At 43.9% G+C, this 20,566-nt stretch overlaps 1 protein-coding gene and 1 long non-coding RNA gene across 10 annotated transcripts in view; one reads left to right on the top strand and one right to left on the bottom strand.

Annotated features, from left to right (window-relative positions):
- The window catches only part of LOC133483351 (diacylglycerol kinase zeta-like), a 113,647-nt gene that overhangs the window by 14,091 nt on the left and 78,990 nt on the right, over positions 1–20,566 (top strand). Inside the window, exons 1-2 of one of the 9 annotated variants that reach the window (XR_009790092.1) lie at positions 10,056–10,776; positions 16,290–17,453. The exons of 1 other annotated variant lie outside the window; for it this stretch is intronic. Coding sequence is in view for 6 of the 8 variants with exons in the window: in XM_061784459.1 (XP_061640443.1) it covers positions 16,456–17,453 (998 nt within the window). In the remaining 2 variants the exon portion in view is untranslated. Of the gene's footprint in view, positions 1–2,304; positions 3,307–10,055; positions 10,777–16,289; positions 17,454–20,566 lie in introns of those variants that run through there. 7 more of the 9 variants (XM_061784459.1, XM_061784494.1, XM_061784476.1 and 4 more) reach the window with 7 other exon arrangements.
- Positions 14,949–16,940, bottom strand: LOC133483378 (uncharacterized). Its single transcript, XR_009790094.1, has 4 exons — positions 16,802–16,940; positions 16,444–16,673; positions 15,923–16,015; positions 14,949–15,718 (listed from the first exon to the last, which is right to left on the bottom strand). It is a non-coding gene; the product is annotated as an uncharacterized LOC133483378 (long non-coding RNA).

Raw genomic sequence — 20,566 nt, 5'->3', positions numbered from 1 at the left:
GCCACAAAAGTTCATAGCTAAGGAGGTTGCGTGTTCACAGAGTGCTGTGCCCAAACATATCAATGGAAAGTCTAGTGGAAGGACAAAATGTGGCAGGAGAAGATGCACTAACAAAAGAGATGACCGTGGGCTTCAGCGGATTATCAAACAGAGAAGATTCAAGAATCTAGCAGAGATCCAGAAATAGTGGAATGAGTCGGGAGTCACAGCTTCAAAAAACACCACATTCAGACACATCCGGGAGTGGGCTACAACTGTTGGGTTCCTCGGGTCAAGCCACTTCTGAGCCTGAGCCAACGTAAGAAGTGTCTCAACTGGGCCAAGGAGAAGAAGGACTGGACTGTTGGCCAGTGGTCTAAGGTCCTCTTTTCCGATGAAGGTAAAGTGTGCCTTTCATTCGGGAATCAAGGTCCAAGGGTTTGGTGTCATGAACTGAACAGAGGATAGTACCCAAAAATGCACGACTCCACTACGAATGGATAGTTTCTAAAAGAGAGGTCGGTACACAGGCAGGCAATCCGAAAAGGCAACAGTATCCAAAACCGTGAGGAAAAAAGGCAAGGTCGATAATCGGAACAAGGTCTAGTCTTACTGTGAGTCGGAAACAAGGAATGCTGGAACACGACGACAAGGTACAATGAACTGGCGACTAGAAAGAATGAGGCACGAGGTTAAATGCAAGGGGTAATTAGGGTGAACGAGGCACAGGTGGTGACGATGCTCTCAGGAGCAGGTGTGTACGAGACAGGGGGAAGAAAACAACCAGAACACACACCCATGACGTTTGGAGGAAGAACAGAACCCAAGCTGCTTGAGGTCCAGTGTGAAATATCCACAGTCAGTCATGATTTGGGGTGCAATGTCCAGTGCGGGTGTTGGTAAACTCTGCTTTCTTAAATCCAAGGTCACCGCAACAGTCAAACCAGAATGTTTTAGAGGACTTCATGATTCTTTCTGCTGAGGATCTGTATGGAGATGCAGATTTCATCTTACATCAGGACCTGGCCCCTGTCCATACTGCCAGAAGCACCAAAACCTGGTTTGATGCCCATACCATCACAGTGCTTGACTGGCCAGCCAACTTGCCGGATCTAAACCCCATTGAGAATCGATGGGGTATCATCAAGAGGAAAATGAGGGGCACCAGACCCAAAAACAAAGAAGAAATCTGGGCTTCCATAACTCCCAGGCAATGCGACAGGCTGGTTGCCTCAATGCCACGGCGCATCGAGGCAGTGATTAAAACAAAGGGATTCCCAACCAATTATTGAAGATTAACATATCGTTTTGAAAGTACCATATTTTGATTGATTTAATGGGACCCTAATTTCTTTCTTTTTCCTACAAAAACTGAGAAGTAAATTGTGATTTCGTCACAGTATTCAAATTTGTTTGAATTTCTGATTTCGTGGGTTTTATGAGATGAAAGCCCAAATTATGTAAAAATAAACAAATAAATACTTGAAATTGTTTAAATTGTGTGCCTTGAATCTATAATCTATGAAAGTTAATTTTTTTGAATGGAATTATGGAAATAAATAAACTTTTCCATGATATTCTATTTTTTTGGGTAGGGTCTGTGTGTGTATGTATATATATATATATATATATATATATATATATATATGCCAAACTTATTTTGGCCAGCAATTTTACAACTCTGCATCATAAACTATGTTCAACTTGGATTAAATATTCTTAACCAGTTATGATGTTCTTGACACATATTTTTTCGGTGTTGATACACAGTATGTCCATTCATATTTAAGGTGTCAAAAAAGAAAGGAAAGCTACTTGGTAGCAAAATGTTAAGGGAACATGTTCAGTGTTGCTGATAAATAAAATTCACAGTTTTGTCCTTTGTTGGAGAGAAACCGAGAAAATGGGTCAGTGGTGGGTGTTGAAAGGATCTCTTGGAAACTGTGTCAGGCTTCTGAGTGGCATTTTATTTGTCATGGAAATGCAGAGTGGGTGATGGATGAAAGAAAAAGTGAGCAGGTGTGTGTGTGTGCGTGCGCAGATGTGTACATTGGGGGTAGAGTTTTAGAATAACACAGTATATGTTCATCCTTTTCAAGCTTTGCAGAATACATCGAGTAGTCGTGATTCCTTGCCATGTTGTCACATTTGGCTCAGGGTGAGACAGACAAATTTTGCCACACTATGTTCTTGTATGCACATCGCGCAATAAATGAGCCCCCCACAAACTGAGTAGGTGGGTTAACGTTGGAAGTGTTTTGTTCAGGCATATGACAGGGCAGCTAACAGTGAGGCCCTGGTCGCGGGATTGTTGTCATGAGCCACTTCCGGGTTTTGAGCCGGGCGGAGATGAGAGAATCACGGCGGGTGCGTGACGTGACCGTGTGGATGTGTGAGTGCGTGCGTGCGCGTCTAATGGATTCCACTCATTAAATCAACTCAGCGAAAATGAGTAGGAAGACGGAAGGGGAGCAGAAGGGTGAACTTCTAGAAGAGGAATGGAGGACAACAAAACTCTCCGAGAAAAACATTGGATAAGTGAGACATGAAGTGACACGAGAATGAGCCACTATAAAAACTACTGAGTTGGAGAGGAATCCGACCAAGGATTAAGTCAACACTAATCTCTTTCTACACACACATACACTTTGTGTGCCTTGTTTAAAGACCTTTGGTTTGTGGGTTATTGACATTGTAGTATTTGTAGGGCAGCCATATTTGAAGTCTTTTTGAGTCCCAACATCATTGCGATATTAATTATGTTCACTTTTACATTTGGTGAGTAGTTTATGTGAGGCGCATGTGTTGACGCTGTACCAGGATATGTTTTAGTGAGCAGGTGCTGTATTATTCTTTTAAGTAGTTACTGAAGTACAGTAATCAAACATTTTAGTTGCATGTTTTGTGACACTGGAGACGTTTAGAACTTCTCAACTATTCTTTCATTATGTTGGTTCAGTGTGCTTGAACAAGACATTCCACAACCTTCCATAGCTTCTCCTGTCAAAATGAGGCACCAAAATCTTTAAGCACGGGACTTCCAGAAATTGTCCGTCTGGATATCAACACCGATCGGGTGTTCGTTGCAGTGATGAACGTCCACGATTGTGCTCGCAAGGAAAATGCAGGTGATGGAGAGGAAGTATTCCCTGGTAAAGACGATCAAGATGGGGGATTTAGTTCCAGCTCATCAACTTCTTCACTGCGCTCCTGCTCCCCAATCCCCCCCTCCACCTTCAGCCTCCCCCCAAACTGTATGGAGGAAGAGAAGGAGATGCTTTTCGGCTGCTCGAAATCATTCACCGGACTGAAACTCTTCACAAGAAGGTAAGCGCCAGATACAAGTGCAATACCGTATATTGACGGCAGGCGTCGCCACTAGATCAGTTTTCTCTTCAACGGTGTTTTAAACAACTGCGATGGGTGTCAAACTCGAGAAGTAATAATAAGACGGTGTTTCCCCTTTAAATCAAAGTACATCAGGAAAAAATATATTTAATGAACAATCTTTTTATAAAACATTGAAAACAACCAAATGTGCAATTTGCCTCAGTTTAAAATCCACGTGTGCATTATAACCCATCACAGTTGTTGGAGATCACAAGCCACAAAACATTAAGTCACAGACATTTGGAACTGTGAAATATAGTATTGTAGTGCACATCAAAATCCAATACATTTATGAAGATCTAGGAATTGATTTAATTAAATTGTGTATAATATTTCTCAAAGCCCAATTTGACTCCCAAACCTTACAAACTAGACTAAAGTGACAACTGTAAATGTATAAGAAAATAAGTAATCACTTGCCCTGAAAATGTATAAACTTTATTCATTCAACAAGGCATGCATTTTACATGAGAAAAATCCATGGAACACCACCAAACAAAAATACTGAAATAACGATCTCGGCTCTGTTTACTCACAAATTGACTTACTCATTGTGAAATCTTGGCCTGTTTAATTGAACAGGCCGTGACTTGTTCTGTATGACTGGAAACAGGTGAATGCACAGGTTAATTGTACCTTCTGCCATCTAATGGCAGGACATGTAATTGTTCTCCCTGTCTATATACGTCGCTGACATAGATAAAGATAGATTTGTTACTTAATAATAATTTTAACAAGAAGTTGGTTAATCAACAATCTCTTAGATGCAAAAAGGATGGGTTATGTATCCACGTCAGAATAACAACAACTAACTTGCCTGCTCAACAACCTCCTCTCCCCCTCACACACAAGCTCCATCAACCTTACCTTGCGCTCACTCCCTGTATACACATTTACGACTTCACAAACAGTCAAATTACATAATTCTTAACACAACACAACTGCAGGGTAGTTACAGTGTTTTTTCACCTTTAAATTGATACTGTGGGTGGGCTTTGGCCTGTGGGCGTTTGGTGCCCAATCCTAGAGTAATGAGTCACTCCAGTGTCATTGGGTATCTTTGACATCAATGCGGATTTCCTGTCATGTTGCTAACACAAGAGGGGACCCAATCCCCACAGTGAAAGGCCTCATGGTTGCAATAGCAGTGCTATGTGATGACAAGAATGCCTTGAGCTTGGTGAGCCCCTTGGCTAAATCAAGGGGGGCGAGTGGTAAGCACATCCGCCTCACAGTACTGCAGGTTTGGGGTTCGAAACTCAACCGTGCTTTCTGGTGTCTGTTTGGGTTTTCTCTAGGTATCGTTGCTTCCCCCGATCCCGAAAACATGCATGTTAGGTTCATTGAAGACTCTAAATTGTGCACAGGTGTGAATCTGAGTCTGGATGATTGTCTATGTGTGCCAAGCGATTGGCTGGTGACCAGTCCAGGGTGTATCTCGCCTCGTCAGCTGCTGCTGGGAAAGACTCCAGCTCACCCTCGACCCTAGTGTGGATATGCGCTATACAAAACGGATGGATGGACTTTCCTCAATAACGAGAATAGGAGGCGAGCGGTCGTGGCTTTATTGCTAGTGAACAATTTTGGCTCGGGAACACTAATGCATCACTGGTGAGCAGAGAGGTAGGCGGAGATCTTATGAAGTGACGTAGATGTGCTCGAGAAATTTGAATGACCTGATTTCAGGCCTCTTGGCAGAAAAACGTCTGGAACTTAGGAATGCGTGGACGATTTTAATTCATATTTCACGTTTCCTCAGGCACCATAGAGCCAATGTAACATCCCAAATACTAGGTAAAGGTGGTTTGGTAAAATATGGGACCTTTAAAGAAAAATATTAACCACCCTTGTTTCTTCAATTTTCTGTTTATTTTAATGCCTGTTACCACCTAATGCATTTGAAGAACATCTGAAGAATACATGCGCTTAATTGTATTATTAAATATGATTTTGGTTATCAAGAAACTCATTGGAAATTGTTAGTTTGAAATCAGGTCATATATTAAACTAATGAGCTATTTTCCTTGTCATCATTTATGTTTCTCTAAGCAAATGTACTTTTAGTTGCACCAGACATTAAAGATGAACAAGAGACTAACAATGGGTCTAATATTTTTTTCCGTCATCTCATTTGATGTGCGTCCCGCATCTGAGACGCTCAGAAATTAGCAGGGACGCATGAAGCATAGTGTATTAATTCTGTCTGTAGACGCATGGTTTAAGACCCGCTCTACGTATGCATGTAGGTTTGTGTGCGTGTGTGTGTGTGTGAGTGTGTTTGTGAAGAGCTTCCACACACAGCGAATCAAAAGTATGAATCCTGTCTTGGTGCAAGCCAATCAGAGGCAGCGTGTTATCGTTCCATACAATGGACATGGGAGTTGTTCCAGGACTCGATAAATTTTCATTAGACTTTACACTGATTTTATCGGCCTGATCGGTATCGGCCGATAATTAGCATTTTATGCTGATCAGCTTTAATGGCATAATTTGCCGATCCTATCACGACGTAATCGAATCGTAAGCTCTGCAAAAGACATTTTCTCCGCGTCGCCATCTTGCGCAGTATATTTTAATCCAAAAGCTAGTTTATTTTTAGCCTTGTCGCGTGTCTTTTGACATAGTACTGTAAATATCTGACTGCCAATTAAGTTATTAAAAAAAAAAACTTCGGCGGTGTGGGACAGACAACACGTCTGAGTCAGACAACACGTAATGCCCGGATCAGACTACAAGACTTTTGCTCTTTCACGATTGCACTATGTAAGACTACTGCAATAAAATCTTGTATTCTGATACCACCGCATCCCGTTTTTCACGATCATTGGGCTTTATCTTGTCAATTCACACAACTCACACGATCAGAATTTTTGCCGCGAATCACCGATCAGCGAGTTTAAAAAAAACGATAACCGATCACCGATCCGATCACAAGATGGAGCAATGTGTCTATTTAAATGACCTGTTCATTTACTGTATATACTTATGTACTTTATTGCTAAAAAAATATATATTTACATTAAATAATGTATCTTTGTTCATCTATTTATGCCAGTGAAGCATAGCGACAGACAGAACAAATTAATGCTCTTCTATTAGATGGCAGGAAGTACATACAGTAATTAATGTATCCACTTTTTGTGACATTTTTATTTGTTGATGTGCCGTGATATTTTTCAATTGTAAAATATGTTCCTTGGCTCCATAAAGGTTGGAAATCACTGCTCCAGTCAGATTATGTATTCTAATCAGTCAGGTCAAACCAACATTACAACATGACAGAAATAATGGGAGCTAACTTACTGTAATTAAATTACTGTAATTAAATTAATTCACACAGACCAAAACTTTAGAGCATGATTCGACAGAACGCCGGGAACACCGTTAGTGCGAGGACTAGCTTGCAAGGCTACATAAAGTTTTGTTGCCTGCTTGTGAGCCGTATTGTATGAAAAGTACGTGAACATACCTCAAGCAATCCTTGAATTAAAGTCCTGTCCCGAGCACCGGTGACCACCACCACATTTTGTTCTTATCCTACATGCGACACGATCCATTGTTATTGTAGTCGCTATGGTAACGAGTGTATCCGGTCACGTTTTATAAAATTAAAGCCCAGTGATTGTAAAAGACGGGATGCGGTGGTATCGGAATACAAGATTTTATTGCTGTAGTCTGACATAGTGCAATCATGAAAGACCAAATTTGTCTTGTCGTCTGATCCGGCCGGGCATTATGTGTTGTCTGTCCCACACCGCCGACATGTTTTTTTAAAAAATAACTTTATTGGTGGTCAGCTATTTACAGTAGTACGTCAAAAGACATGCGACAAGGCTAAAAATAAACTAGCTTTTGGATTCGAATATACTGTATACGACGACGATGTGGAGTAAATAAATGTCTTGCGGAGCCGATCAATGACGTCATTCATCGGATCGGCTCATTATGACATTAAAGCCGATCAGCATAAAATGCTAATTATCGTCCGATACCGATCAGACCAATCAGATCGGTGTAAAGTCTAGTTTTGTGAATTATTTAAGACACAAAGATCTACTTTCAGATTTTTAAATTTTACCACTTTTTTAATTTGTTACCAAAGCGAAAGCATTTTTAACAATTTTTCAATATTTGCATTTAAATTTGCCAGGGCACTGCCATGTTGCCACTGAGAACATCTCTTGTTTCTTTTTCTGTGGGACACCTAGTAATGCATGAAGTGCACCAGTGTATTGTAATCTGGGGTGTGCTGGAGCCTATCCCTGCTATCATCGGGCAGGAGGCGATACACCCTGAACTGGTTGCCAGCCAATCGCAGGGCACATACAAACAACCATTCGCACTCACATTCACACCTACGGGCAATTTAGAGTCTCCAATTAATGCATGTTTTTGGGGTATGGGAGGAAACCGGAGTGCCCGGAGAAAACCCACGCAAGCACGGGGAGAACATGCAAATATATATATATATATAGTATAGCTTATGCCCCTGGCAGGGTCACCCATGGCAAACAGGTCCTAGGTGTGGGACCAGACAAAGCACGGCTCAAATACCCCTTATGATGACGACAAAAAATGGACTAAGGTTTCTCTTGCCTGGACGCGGGTCACTGGGGCCCCCCTCTGGAGCAAGGCCTGGAGGTGGGGCTCGAAGGCGAGCACCTATGGGGCCCGGCCGGGCACAGCCCGAAAGGGTAACGTGGGTCCCGCTTCCCATGGGCTCACCACCTGTAGGAGGGGCCACAGGGGTTTGGGTGCAGTGCGAGCTGGGCGGTGGCCGAAGGCTGAGACCGTGGCAATCCGATCCCCGGCTACAGAAGCTGGCTCACGGGACGTGGAATGTCACCTCTCTGGCAGGGAAGGAGCCCGAGCTGGTGTGTGAGGTCGAGAAGTTCCGACTAGATATAGTCGGACTCGCCTCCACGCACAGCTTGGGCTCTGGTACCAGTCCTCTCGAGAGGGGTTGGACTCTCTTCCACGTTGGAGTTGCCCACGGTGAGAGGCGCCTGTACGTTGGGGTTCACCCCGGTGGACGGGATTGGAGCCTCCCTCCGCCTTCGAGTGGGGGGACAGGTCCTGACTGTTGTTTGTGCCTATGCAGCAAACAGCAGTTCAGAGTACCCACCCTTTTTGGAGTCCTTGGAGGGAGTGCTGGAGAGCGCTCCCGCTGGGGACTCCATCGTTCTGCTGGGGGACTTCAATGCTCACGTGGGCAATGACAGTGAGACCTGGAAGGGTGTGATTGGGAGGAACGGCCCCCCCCGATCAGAACCCGAGCGGTGTTCTGTTATTGGACTTCTGTCCTCATCACGGATTGTCCATAACGAACACCATGTTCAAGCATAAAGGTGTCCACACGTGCACTTGGCACCAGGATACCCTAGGTCGCAGTTCGATGATCGACTTTGTGGTCGTGTCATCGGACTTGCGGCCGGATGTCTTGGACACTTGGGTGAAGAGAGGGGCGGAGCTGTCAACTGATCACCACCTGGTGGTGAGTTGGCTCCGATCGTGGGGAAGATGCCGGTCCGACGTGGCAGGCCCAAACGTATTGTGAGGGTCTACTGGGAACGTCTGGCGGGATCCCCTGTCAGAAAGAGTTTCAACTCCCACCTCCGACAGAACTTTGCTCATGTTCCGGGGAAAGCGGGGGACATCGAGTCCGAGTGGACCATGTTCCGCGCCTCCATTGCTGAGGCGGCCGACCGGAGCTGTGGCCGTAAGGTGGTTGGTGCCTGTCGTAGCGGCAGTCCCCGAACCCGTTGGTGGACACCAATGGTGAGGGATGCCGTCAAGCTGAAGGACAAGTCCTATCAGGCATTTTTGGCCTGTGGGACTCCTGAGGCAGCTGATGGGTACCGGCTGGCCAAGCGGAATGCAGCTTTGGTGGTCGCTGAAGCAAAAACTCGGGCATGGAAGGAGTTTGGTGAGGCCATGGAGAAAGACCTCCGGACGGTTTTGAGGAAATTCTGGTCCACCATCCGGCGTCTCAGGAGGGGGAAACAGTGCACCATCAGCACTGTGTATAGTGGGGATGGGGCGCTGCTGACCTTGACTCGGGACGTTGCGAGCCGGTGTGGAGAATACTTCGAAGACCTCATCAATTCCACCGACACGCCTTCCCATGAGGGAGCAGAGTCTGGGTTCTCTGAGGCGAGCGCTCCTATCTCTGGGGTTGAGGTCACCGAGGGGGTTAAAAAGCTCCTTGGTGGCAAGGCCCCGGGGGTGGATGAGATTCGCCCGGAGTTCCTCAAGGCTCTGGATGTTGTAGGGCTGTCCTGGTTGACACGCCTCTGCAACATCACGGGGACATCGGGGACGGTGCCTCTGGATTGGCAGACTGGGGTGGTGGTCCACCTTTTTAAGAAAGGGGACCGGAGGGTGTGTTCCAACTACAGGGGGATCACACTCCTCAGCCTCCCTGGTAAGGTCTATTCAGGGGTGCTGGAGAGGAGGGTCTGTCGGGAAGTTGAATCTCAGATTCAGGAGGAGCAGTGTGGTTTTCGTCCTGGCCGTGGAACAGTGGACCAGCTCTACACACTTGGCAGGGTCCTCGAGGGTGCATGGGAGTTCACCCAACCAGTCTACATGTGTTTTGTGGATTTAGAGAAGGCGTGAGGGAAGAATGGAACGGGAGATTGACAGATGGATCGGTGCAGCATCTGCAGTGATGCAGACTTTGTATCGAAAGGCGAAGGTCTCAATTTACCGGTCGATCTACGTTCCTACCCTCACCTATGGTCACGAGCTGTGGGTCGTGACCGAAAGAACAAGATCCCGGATACAAGCGGCCGAAATGAGTTTCTTTTTCTGAAAATCTTGGTTAGGTTCCAAGTTTTCCAAGTGTTTGGACTACAAAAACGAGAAGTGGATTTTTTTTTTACTAATGTAATGTAAAATGTAGGATTCGTGTGAATATTTGTCTCCCAGCAATGATGTAATTATACTGTACTGCGCAATTGCGTTTAATCACTTCCATTACTGGAAATTCCATGTGGATGAAGTCGTAACCCCCGCCCACACAGATCTGTAATATTTCTTGATAAATTGAAGAGCTCCCTGAGCTCTCCTTTTATTGTGGCACATTGCTCCAATGTTGCTTTTGTAACATTTCCCAGTGTATTTAAAGTTGATTATGTTTACTGTACAGTGTTTTTGGAAAGGGCTGTTGCCCTCAGCATGTCAAGGAAGTACATGCTGGTTTATTTTTATCCCAAGTCAAGGCTCCATACTCTGTCTCGCCCACGCCCTTTTTCTCTCGCTAACTCTCACTCACTTTTTCTCTCGGTCTCATTCTCTCTCTCGCTCTTGCTGTCACTCGCTCCGAGCTTCGGGTTCTACAGGAAGACTTAGTGAGAGCAAATAGCAGAGGAAGCATGGTTGGATAGTTTACTTCAGAGTTTACAGGTTTGTATCTTATTTACTCTACTTTTGTTTTAAATGACCATTAGTATAAATGGTAATATTGTCGCAACATTAACTTGATACGATTCAGCGATGCAGGGGGAGATGCAGTGCTGTGTTCTTTCTTATTGTTACTCCTTTTCATTTTATTATTTTACTAGAAGTCCTTAAAAAAGCCTTTTTAGGTAACAAAAACAGTCAAAATACCCTGTAATAAGGAATGTAATTCACAATGTGTTGAGTCAATAATTATTTTCTGATGTGATCAGTTGTGCATCGACTATGAGTGAATGCAAGTAAACATTTTTTTGAAGGCTATTGCACTTCACACTGAGATATTTATTATTCACACCAAATCAGAAGTTAAAAACGGTGACAACACGTACACCTATGATGAAATACCTCCAAAAATGTAGGTGTCGGGAGTCCGGGTGACCTCGTCAAAGCGTTGTGGATTATTGGATAAGAATGTATCATTTGGCAAAAGATAAATGCCATCTGAAATATCTAATTGTCACATTGCACCCGCAATATTTCAAAAGTCACGTTGGAAAGTCTTGGATGACACGCATGAGTGACTGTGTGGTGAAGCGGGGGTTTTGGTCAGTGGTCACCATCACACAAATGTAGTCAACCGTACACTTCTCTGTTTGCCATCACAAACAAAGCTATAGAAAAATAAAAACACGTTTGAGGTATTAATCCTTGATACTCACTGAGCTGAATTCTCACAAGATACGGATACTAAAGTCAGCTTCAATTTAGGTTGCGTGCTTTGTCAAGGCAAGTGCCCTTTTTGTGTTTGAAGACATTAGCATGTTGTTGTGCAAAGAGTAAATAGTGTGCTACAATAACTAATGTCAGCCTTAAACACGTTCTTGGCCCATGAAACTTTCATTAAAAATATTTCATGCTCCCTCACTAGAGCCGAAAGAATGTTTGGTGGTTGTTGTGGAACACTCTCTGTGTATTTGCATTGTGCACCACTATTTTTCATGTAAATATTTAACCCAACAGCAGCTCTGGAAAATCTAACACGCACAGTTACGTACTGGTAAAACTTCAACCCTTTCCATGATGTCGATGCTGCCAGTCCTGCTCTTGGTTGCTCATTGGATAGATTTTTTGGAAATATGCTGTTGTCCTCTTATGGGAATATTGTTATTAGAGTTCTTTTTAGATTGAGGCTCAAGACCATTTGCTTTGTCATAAATTTACGCTCACAAAATTCAGCAAGAAGTACAGTTCATTTCTGCCCCAAAACATCGGACGCCCAGTGTTGTGATTGAACAGGTTCACTGAAGGGGTGTTAATGATCTTGTTCATATTTTGGGTGAATGTTAACTGCATGTACTGTATTTCTTCCTGATGACCGTTATTGTGAGCATGCTCATTCTGGTATTTGTGAACGGTGCTCTCTCACAGTTTAACTTGGTTCAAGAGAGCGTCAGATTTCCGTAGAGCCTACGAGGTGAAAACCCGGCTAAAATGCACGTCGAAACGGGCCATAATGTACAGGGGGAAAACCCTCAAATCCGGCAACACCAGCCACCACAGTAACACCGCCACGTTTCATCAAAATGCGAAGCATGGAACAAAAACAATTGAAGGCAGCAGCACTGCCTCAGACTCTGCCTCCTCAATAATTACGACATCTTCATTTGACTAAATAAAATAATTTTATGAAAATGTCAGTGAGGATACCGTTGGGAAAGATCTTACTTAACTTTTTGTGTAAACTTTGCCTACCGGGTTTCAAGAAGCAACGGCGTACATCAACAACGTCATCAGCAAATCTGTAACAGCACATTGAACTAAAGCTCCCTGCTAGCCTTTCAAGGTTGACCATGTGCAACTGCGAGTGACAAAAAAAAAAAAATCAAGACACAGCAACGGGGAGCCAAAACAGAACCTCTACTGTGGAAAAACATTTGCACCGAATTGGACAACTGTCCTGTTTTTATTTTAATAATTCCTAATTAAACCATTCAAGCAACAAGTTGTTTGCTTGCTTTTGAGAATATACTCTAAGGCAGTGATGTCCTACCTTTAAGGAGCCAAGGCACATATTTTACAATTGAAAAATCTCACGGCACACCAACAAACAAAAATGTCACAAAAAGTGGATACATTAATTACTGTATGTACTTCCTGCCATCTAATAGAAGAGCATTTGTTCTGTCTGTCGCTTTGCCTCACTAGCGTAAATAGATGAACAAAGATGCATTATTTCTTGTAAAAAAAATTTTTTGGAGCAATTACGTAAAAGTTTATAACTTCGCACGGGACACCTGAAAAGCGCTCACGGCACAATAATGTGCCCCGGCACACCGGTTGAGAATCACTGCTCTTAGGTTGAAAGATGCAGCTCGCTACTAGTGTGGACTGAATCGGTGGCAAGGGTAATAGCTTGCAGCAACATCTTTGGGGAGGAAAAAAGAACTATGAGCTAGTTTATTTTTGGAAATGTGAGCATTTTGAAATTTTAAATTATGAACTGTGAACTGAAGTAGTTCATTGTAAAATTTGTGAGCTAAACTTTAAAGTAGTTCATGTAGAAATTGAACCATCCCAACATTGCGGTTACCATCCCGGATTTCAAGCACCCTCCCATTGGGGGACTGGTTACAGTACTTGGGTGGAGTTCCCCGTGTCGGGTATACCAACACTCTACTGACCACTTGATTGGCCGATAGTAAAACTGCAGTACCTGCTAATGTTGTACTCAAGACCACAGTATCCGAGACCAAGACTTGCCTGAGACCAAAACAAGACCAAGACATTTGGAAGTCGAGAACAAGTCAAGACCAAGACGGAGACAAGTCGAGACCGACACAAGACCAGGACTTGAACAAGGCGAGACCGTGACAAGACCATAAAAATATATTTTAAAAACCATGACCAAACCATGACCTCTTTCCAGAAATATTAATGTCAGAAAGACCAAATTAGATCCGCTGGTGTTACTTACAGTTAATGTTAGCTCACCTGTATTTGTTTTCTTTCAAGATGCTAGCTAAAGTTCAACAATGTTCCCGGCGTTCTATTGAGTCGAAGAGTGTGAAATTTTCACACCGCAGAGTGATTACTTTTAAAGTCCTTGTGGTTGAGGAAGCCAAATTGAATTACCGCTGAGTTAGTGGACATGTCTTTCTTCAGGCTCTCCTCGCTCATTTTCGTACTTAGGTGTCACTATAAATTATATCAAAGTGGCCATTTGGCCAGAGTCCTTACTAGAATTATTTTAATACAGTGTAATTTATTTCATTAATATGTCATCTCTTAAGTCATTTCTGAGGAAACTTTTAGTTCTAGTGGTTGAAAGTCTGCGATTGGCTGGTGACCAGTTCATGGTCTCGCCCAAAGTGAACTGGGATAGGCTCCAGCAACCCTTGTGATGATAAGCAGTGTAGAAAATGGATGGATGGTTGAAAGTGGCTTTCCTTGTTTCCATTTAGCGGCCTGCAAATTATCTTGATGTACATGGATTTAGCGTACATTTTGACATACTATGAGCCTGCAGCAGGATGTTTTACCCACTTCCCATTAAATGTTCTAGGCTTGTCGGTATTATAGAACCATGTTAACCACCATTTCCTGTCAGAACTCAGCCATTATGCTGCAGCTTCTCTTTCGTGGAAGCTCAAGACACGTGACATTCGTTTGACCAATGACTATCAGTCATAAAAAAACCCTCCAGTAAACAAATTTAAAATAACTTTGACATTTACCCACCATGCAATAATATAGTGTTGTTTAAACCCCAAGATATGTTGTTATACAGTACAAACTTGGGTGGATAATATATTTAAAGACTAGTCACATCTGGCATCTCTCTCCCTCTTCTCCAATCATGGTAGGGGATTATAACTTCCGGAAGCAGATGTTAAATAATAGCAACACGCTTGCACGCACAATATACACACACCAAAGCTCAAATAAGAATGAACAGGGCTCAAAAGATAAAATTGTCAGCCAATATCAATATTTGAGCTTAACACAAAAATATTTGTCAGAGGCTAACTACTAGCCCTAACTCTTTAAACAGAGCTGTTGTGACCAAAGCTCTGGTTTTGGCATTCTACTAACATTAGTCTCTACTCCTGGAACCTGTACCATAGAGGCGATTGGCTAAACATTTTTTTTTTTTTAAATACAGCTTTGACGACTTTGAAACCAAATCAAGCATATATCGTTGCAGTCAAATAAAAATTCTTGATTTTCACTTTATGACAATTTGGACTTTTAAGACAATTAGTATTTAGTAAACTTTAAAACACAGACACCACTCACAAAATGTTTGAGATATTGGTCTTTTCAGGATTAACATAGAAATGCAACTGTTCAGTTTTCCAGTCATTATTGCACAACTTGCTGTTCTCTAAAAAATAGCTTGAATGGCAAAATTATTTGATCCAATACATTTCCAAGGACATCCACTTCTATGGCTTTGTGTGACTCTTCCAGTCTCTCTGTATCTCTGGTGCAATCTGCTGATGACATGCTGTGACTCTAAACTCAGTGGCCACTTACTTCTGAGAACATCCTGTTTGAAGCCTTGCAATGGCGAGGTACTTTTAATCAATTGTTGGGTGTCGTCTTGTCCTCATGATGTCAAAATGTAAACAACATGATGAAGGGGACTGTTTAAATGTAAATTCTAATTACACCCGGAAATGTTTTGTTCCATTCAAAGGTCTAAAGAAATTCAATTTAAGTTCACCTGTCAAGGTTATAGCGTATTTTAGATCCATTCTGAAATATCACCTGCAAGCTAAATATCACTAACCTTTTGTGAGTACTGTTGTGTACTGTTCTGCTTTAGACCACAGCTCCGTTGACTTTGTGTTGGAGAAGGGTAAAAACACACAAAGGGACCGGAGAGGAAAAACAATCCCCCCCCGCTTTGTCTTATCAAAAGTATTGAACCTATGTGTCGACAGCCCTGGAATATAAAAGTATATTTTGTCAATTTCACCATGATCAAAGCAAGTATTACAGTAGAATTGTAATTCCATATAAAATGTTAATCTATTGCAAAGGTTGTTGGGGTATAATCTTGATGACGACGATAAAAAAAAACCTTTTTTGTGGAGGTAACAATAATGTGCACCTGCACGTTTTTTTACCCCTGCGTTGCCACACTTACTAAAATGCAAAGTAGCACTTCATTGCTGTGTTTCCAGTTGCACAAAAGATACGGCCTCTCATGTTGTCATGACATCGCATGTGTGTCTAAACCCTGCAACAGGAAGGCACATATTAAATACATGAATCATATGTTGAACAACACAGCACTGCATCATAGACCCATTGATTGAATTAATTTTTAAATTGCTGCTTTCACAATTAAATGTTACATTTGACATATTGAGTTGAATGGGGAAAACTAATGTATTTTTAATAGTAATTATTAATTCAAATGCCAGGTCTGCATCTTATAACTGTTATTTAGACATAATGAGCCCTTTTGAAGTCATCGTTTATGCAAATTTACCAAACTGTTTAATTTTCAGAGCAGCCTGTTTTCCTGGGGAGGTGGACCAGTGGGTGACCTTCTTCCTTCTTTGGCTCCCGTTGTGTCATCTGCACTGATAGCTGACCTTTGAACTTTTAGCTCAGTCAGAGAAGACCAGAGACAAGACACTACTATGATCAAGCACATCTTACATTCCAAACAGCATGGATTTCTTCTTCCAGCGTCATTTCCATTTATGGCAAAAGAGACAGAAGTACCCTGCTACTGTCTGTCAGCCTGGTCCTGCAGTTCTCGTCAGCAAAGCACGGAGGCGTTCTAGTATTGGCCTGCCCTCCGTAGCACTACTAGAAAGCAGGCGCTCCTCTAGTGGCTTGCCACCGCTTCCTTATCAGAGGCGCCCCAGTGTTGGCGTTTTGGTGGCCTGTGGACAAAATCGACAGTCCATTAAAGATGAGGCCTTCACTAATTCAAGCGAATCAACTGAAGAAACCGAACTCGAGAGAGCAGATATCTCATTTAAAAAAGAAGGGAGAGCATTTCAATACAAACATAGTGCTCGACGCTCTTCAACTTCCTTCTCTGCTGGGCGTCGAAGAATGGCGGTGCGATACTGTCACCCCTCCAAGGAAAAGTCCATTGAACCTCATTTAATTGGTTCCTCCCTGTTACTTGCGAGTGTTGTCCACATGGGCAGTGCTGCGAAAGAAAAGCAATTGGAAGATTCAACTGTCTCACTTTGTTCCTACGCTGAGTCGGATGGTGAGGAACCCAGCGTCCTGGAAGTGGAGAAAAAAACAGGCAGGAAAAGAGATGACAGCCCTCGAGTGCATGCAACCCAAGCGGTTTTGACGGAACGCAACAAACCCAGACACTTCCTCCGACCTCCTCGCTGTCTAAGACGGAACTCCTCACATCTCCTCCCAGCTGAATCCATCTATCATAACAGCGAAATGCATTATGGACTTTATGGTCGCTATAATCATCGAAAGTCGAGTCAAGGTCCTCAAGCTCTAAAAACACTATTTCATACTTCCACCAGCAACCTCAGTCTGAGGCAGATGGCCTCAGGAGATCTGAAGATGGATCCCGAAGCATTCCTTTGTGAGCCTACCGTCCCTAAAAGCTGCTCTTCGCCTCTCAGTGGATCAGAAGGGTCAACATACTATGATCCATATCTGGAAACATGGGAGAACTTCCTATCGTATGTAATAAAGTATCACTCATAAACACCCATTCAGACACAATGTAATACATTCAGTGTCTTGCCTAGGAGTGCATATCATTTTTTTTTTGTCTTGTTCTCAGGTGAGAACCTGAGGTTGTTGTTTGGTGTGCATGCTTTTCAGTACTGCCTCCCATAGAAGATCACATAATGGACAGAAGAAAGGAATACATAAATAATTAATTTGAATTAAAAATCAATACAACCGGTCCATTTTAACAAACAACTAAAAGACTTTCTAATGATTGCTATGAAAACACCTTGTTTAGCTGACTGTGGTCTGTCCTCCCGTCAGGGCTGCAACGGATCAAACTGTTCAGATGGGATCACAGTTTTGAGGTCCCAGACTGGATTATTTTTCAGATAATCAATCAATCGATCGAAAAAACAAAACAAATAGAATTTAGACCATTTATTTTGTAAAACACTTGCTCATTAAATAAAAACAACATTCAACTCAAAATATCAAATATGGCCATTTAAATTATATGGCAACAATTTAATGCGCAATATGCGGCATGATACTTTCTCCTTTTATACATGGACCATGAATGAAAAACATCTAAAAAAAGAGCAATTTAAGGAATATGCTCTTGCTTTGAACATGGCTAATGGATTAAACACTAGCCAATGTTCACATCATTGAAAAAGAAGAAAGCAAAGCATACCTGAGTTGATAATCTCGGGTGACTGGGATATTAGTATTGGGTCTCTCTATCTTCCACTCAGTCACTGCTTGCGGCAGGACGCTACCTGCGCCAGATTTATGCCTGTGTGACGCAGAGGGGACGTGTTTGTCTGTGGTGAGCACACAGACAATATCTGGCAAAATTCCAAATTTTTTTCTTTTTCTGTTCATAAAGACTCGGCTCGATCGTCATACAGAAGTAGGCGCGCAACAGGATTTCATAACGTGTTTTGCACAATGGAGTATGTCCTCATGTCTTCACCAATAAACACCCCAATAGCTTTTCTAATAGCTTAATCCCGTTGCACGTTTGTTTTGTGCACCAGGGTGCTGCTTAAATGCCACGATGATAAGGTTGTTGGGCAAGCTTCGTCTTACATGCGACTGAGATGACACAACAGGGTTTTCAAGTTTCTCTGCTTCACTGCTACTGTTTTGCCCTGGCTAGTGTCTACCGCTGCATATAGTGAGTGTGGATTAAACATGCTGCCCTTGTCTGAACACGCAAAACTTTTTTTTCCACTCGACACAAACCAATCGAGACGGGTACGCGTGCAGTGTGGCGTCACCTCTATACTTCTCTGCTCATGCGCACGTTACCTCTCTGCTCACGTGGCAAGGTTTTAGTTTTCAAAATAACAATATGGACTAGTCACGGTAAGTCGTGTTATTATGCAAGCGTGTATCTGCAAATGTAGAAATGAGCTCATATTAGATAACATTAGCGAGTTGTGTGGGCTCTGGGATCTTTTCATGCTAATGCTTCCTGTGTATGAGCGGAGAGGTTTGGAGGTGACTCCACACTGCACACACATACTCTTGAACTAATTTGTGGACCACGTGTGTGCCGAACCGTGGAGAGTTCACAGATCAAAGATGATCCGTTGTACCACTATTTCCCATACGTTTTTGGGGAATCCATCCATCCATCCATTCTCTACCGCTTATCCGGGTCGGGTCGCGCGGGCAGTAGCTTCAGCAGGGACGCCCAGACTTCCCTCTCCCCAGCCACTTCATCCAGCTCTTCCGGGGGGATCCCGAGGCGTTCCCAGGCCAGCCGAAGGATGTAGTCTCTCTAGCGTGTCCTGGGTCGTCCCCGGGGTCTCCTCCCGGTGGGACATGCCCGGAACACCTCACCAGGGAGGCGTCCGGGAGGCATCCGAATCAGATGCCCCAGACACCTCATCTGGCTCCTCTCAATGCGGAGGAGCAGCGGCTCTACTCTGAGATCCTCCCGGATGACCGAGCTTCTCACCCTATCTCTAAGGGAGAGCCCGGACACCCTGCGGAGGAAACTCATTTCGGCCGCTTGTATCCGGGATCTTGTTCTTTCGGTCACGACCCACAGCTCATGACCATAGGTGAGGGTAGGAACGAAGATCGACCGGTAAATTGAGAGCTTCGCCTTTCGGCTTAGCTCTTTCTTTACCACAACGGACCGATACAAAGTCCGCATCACTTCAGACGCTGCACCGATCCGCCTGTCGATCTCCCGTTCCATTCTTCCCTCACTCGTGAACAAGACCCCAAGATACTTGAATTCCTCCACTTGGGGCAGGATCTCATCCCCGACCTGGAGATGGCATGCCACCCTTTCCCGACTGAGGACCATGGTCTCAGATTTGGAGGTGCTGATTCTCATCCCAGCCGCTTCACACTCGGCTGCGAACTGCTCCAATGAGAGTTGGAGGTCACGGCTTGATGAAGCCAACAGAACCACATCATCTGCAAAAAGCAGAGATGCAATACTGAGGCCACCAAACCGGACCCCCTCTACGCCTCGGCTGCGCCTAGAAATTCTGTCCATAAAAGTTATGAACAGAATCGGCGACAAAGGGCAGCCTTGGCGGAGTCCAACCCTCACCGGGAACGAGTCCGACTTACTGCCGGATATGCGGACCAAACTCTGACTCCGGTCGTACAGGGACCGAACAGCCGGTATCAGGGGGTTCGGTACCCCATACTCCCGAAGCACTCTCCACAGGACTCCCCAAGGGACACGGTCGAACGCCTTCTCCAAGTCCACAAAACACATGTAGACTGGTTGGGCGAACTCCCATGCACCCTCGAGGACCCTGCCGAGGGTGTAGAGCTGGTCCACTGTTCCACGGCCAGGACGAAAACCACACTGCTCCTCCTGAATCTGAGATTCGACTTCCCGACGGACCCTCCTCTCCAGCACCCCTGAATAGACCTTACCAGGGAGGCTGAGCAGTGTGATCCCCCTGTAGTTGGAACACACCCTCCGGTCCCCCTTCTTAAAAAGGGGGACCACCACCCCAGTCTGCCAATCCAGAGGCACTGTCCCCGATGTCCACGCGATGTTGCAGAGGCGTGTCAACCAGGACAGCCCCACAACATCCAGAGCCTTTAGGAACTCCGGGCGAATCTCATCCACCCCCGG

This window comes from Phyllopteryx taeniolatus, chromosome 1 (assembly GCF_024500385.1).
Source record: "Phyllopteryx taeniolatus isolate TA_2022b chromosome 1, UOR_Ptae_1.2, whole genome shotgun sequence".
Taxonomy (NCBI): Eukaryota; Metazoa; Chordata; class Actinopteri; order Syngnathiformes; family Syngnathidae; genus Phyllopteryx; species Phyllopteryx taeniolatus.
The sequence above is the reverse complement of the archived record's forward strand: the minus strand, read 5'-3'. Positions and strand labels throughout refer to the sequence as shown.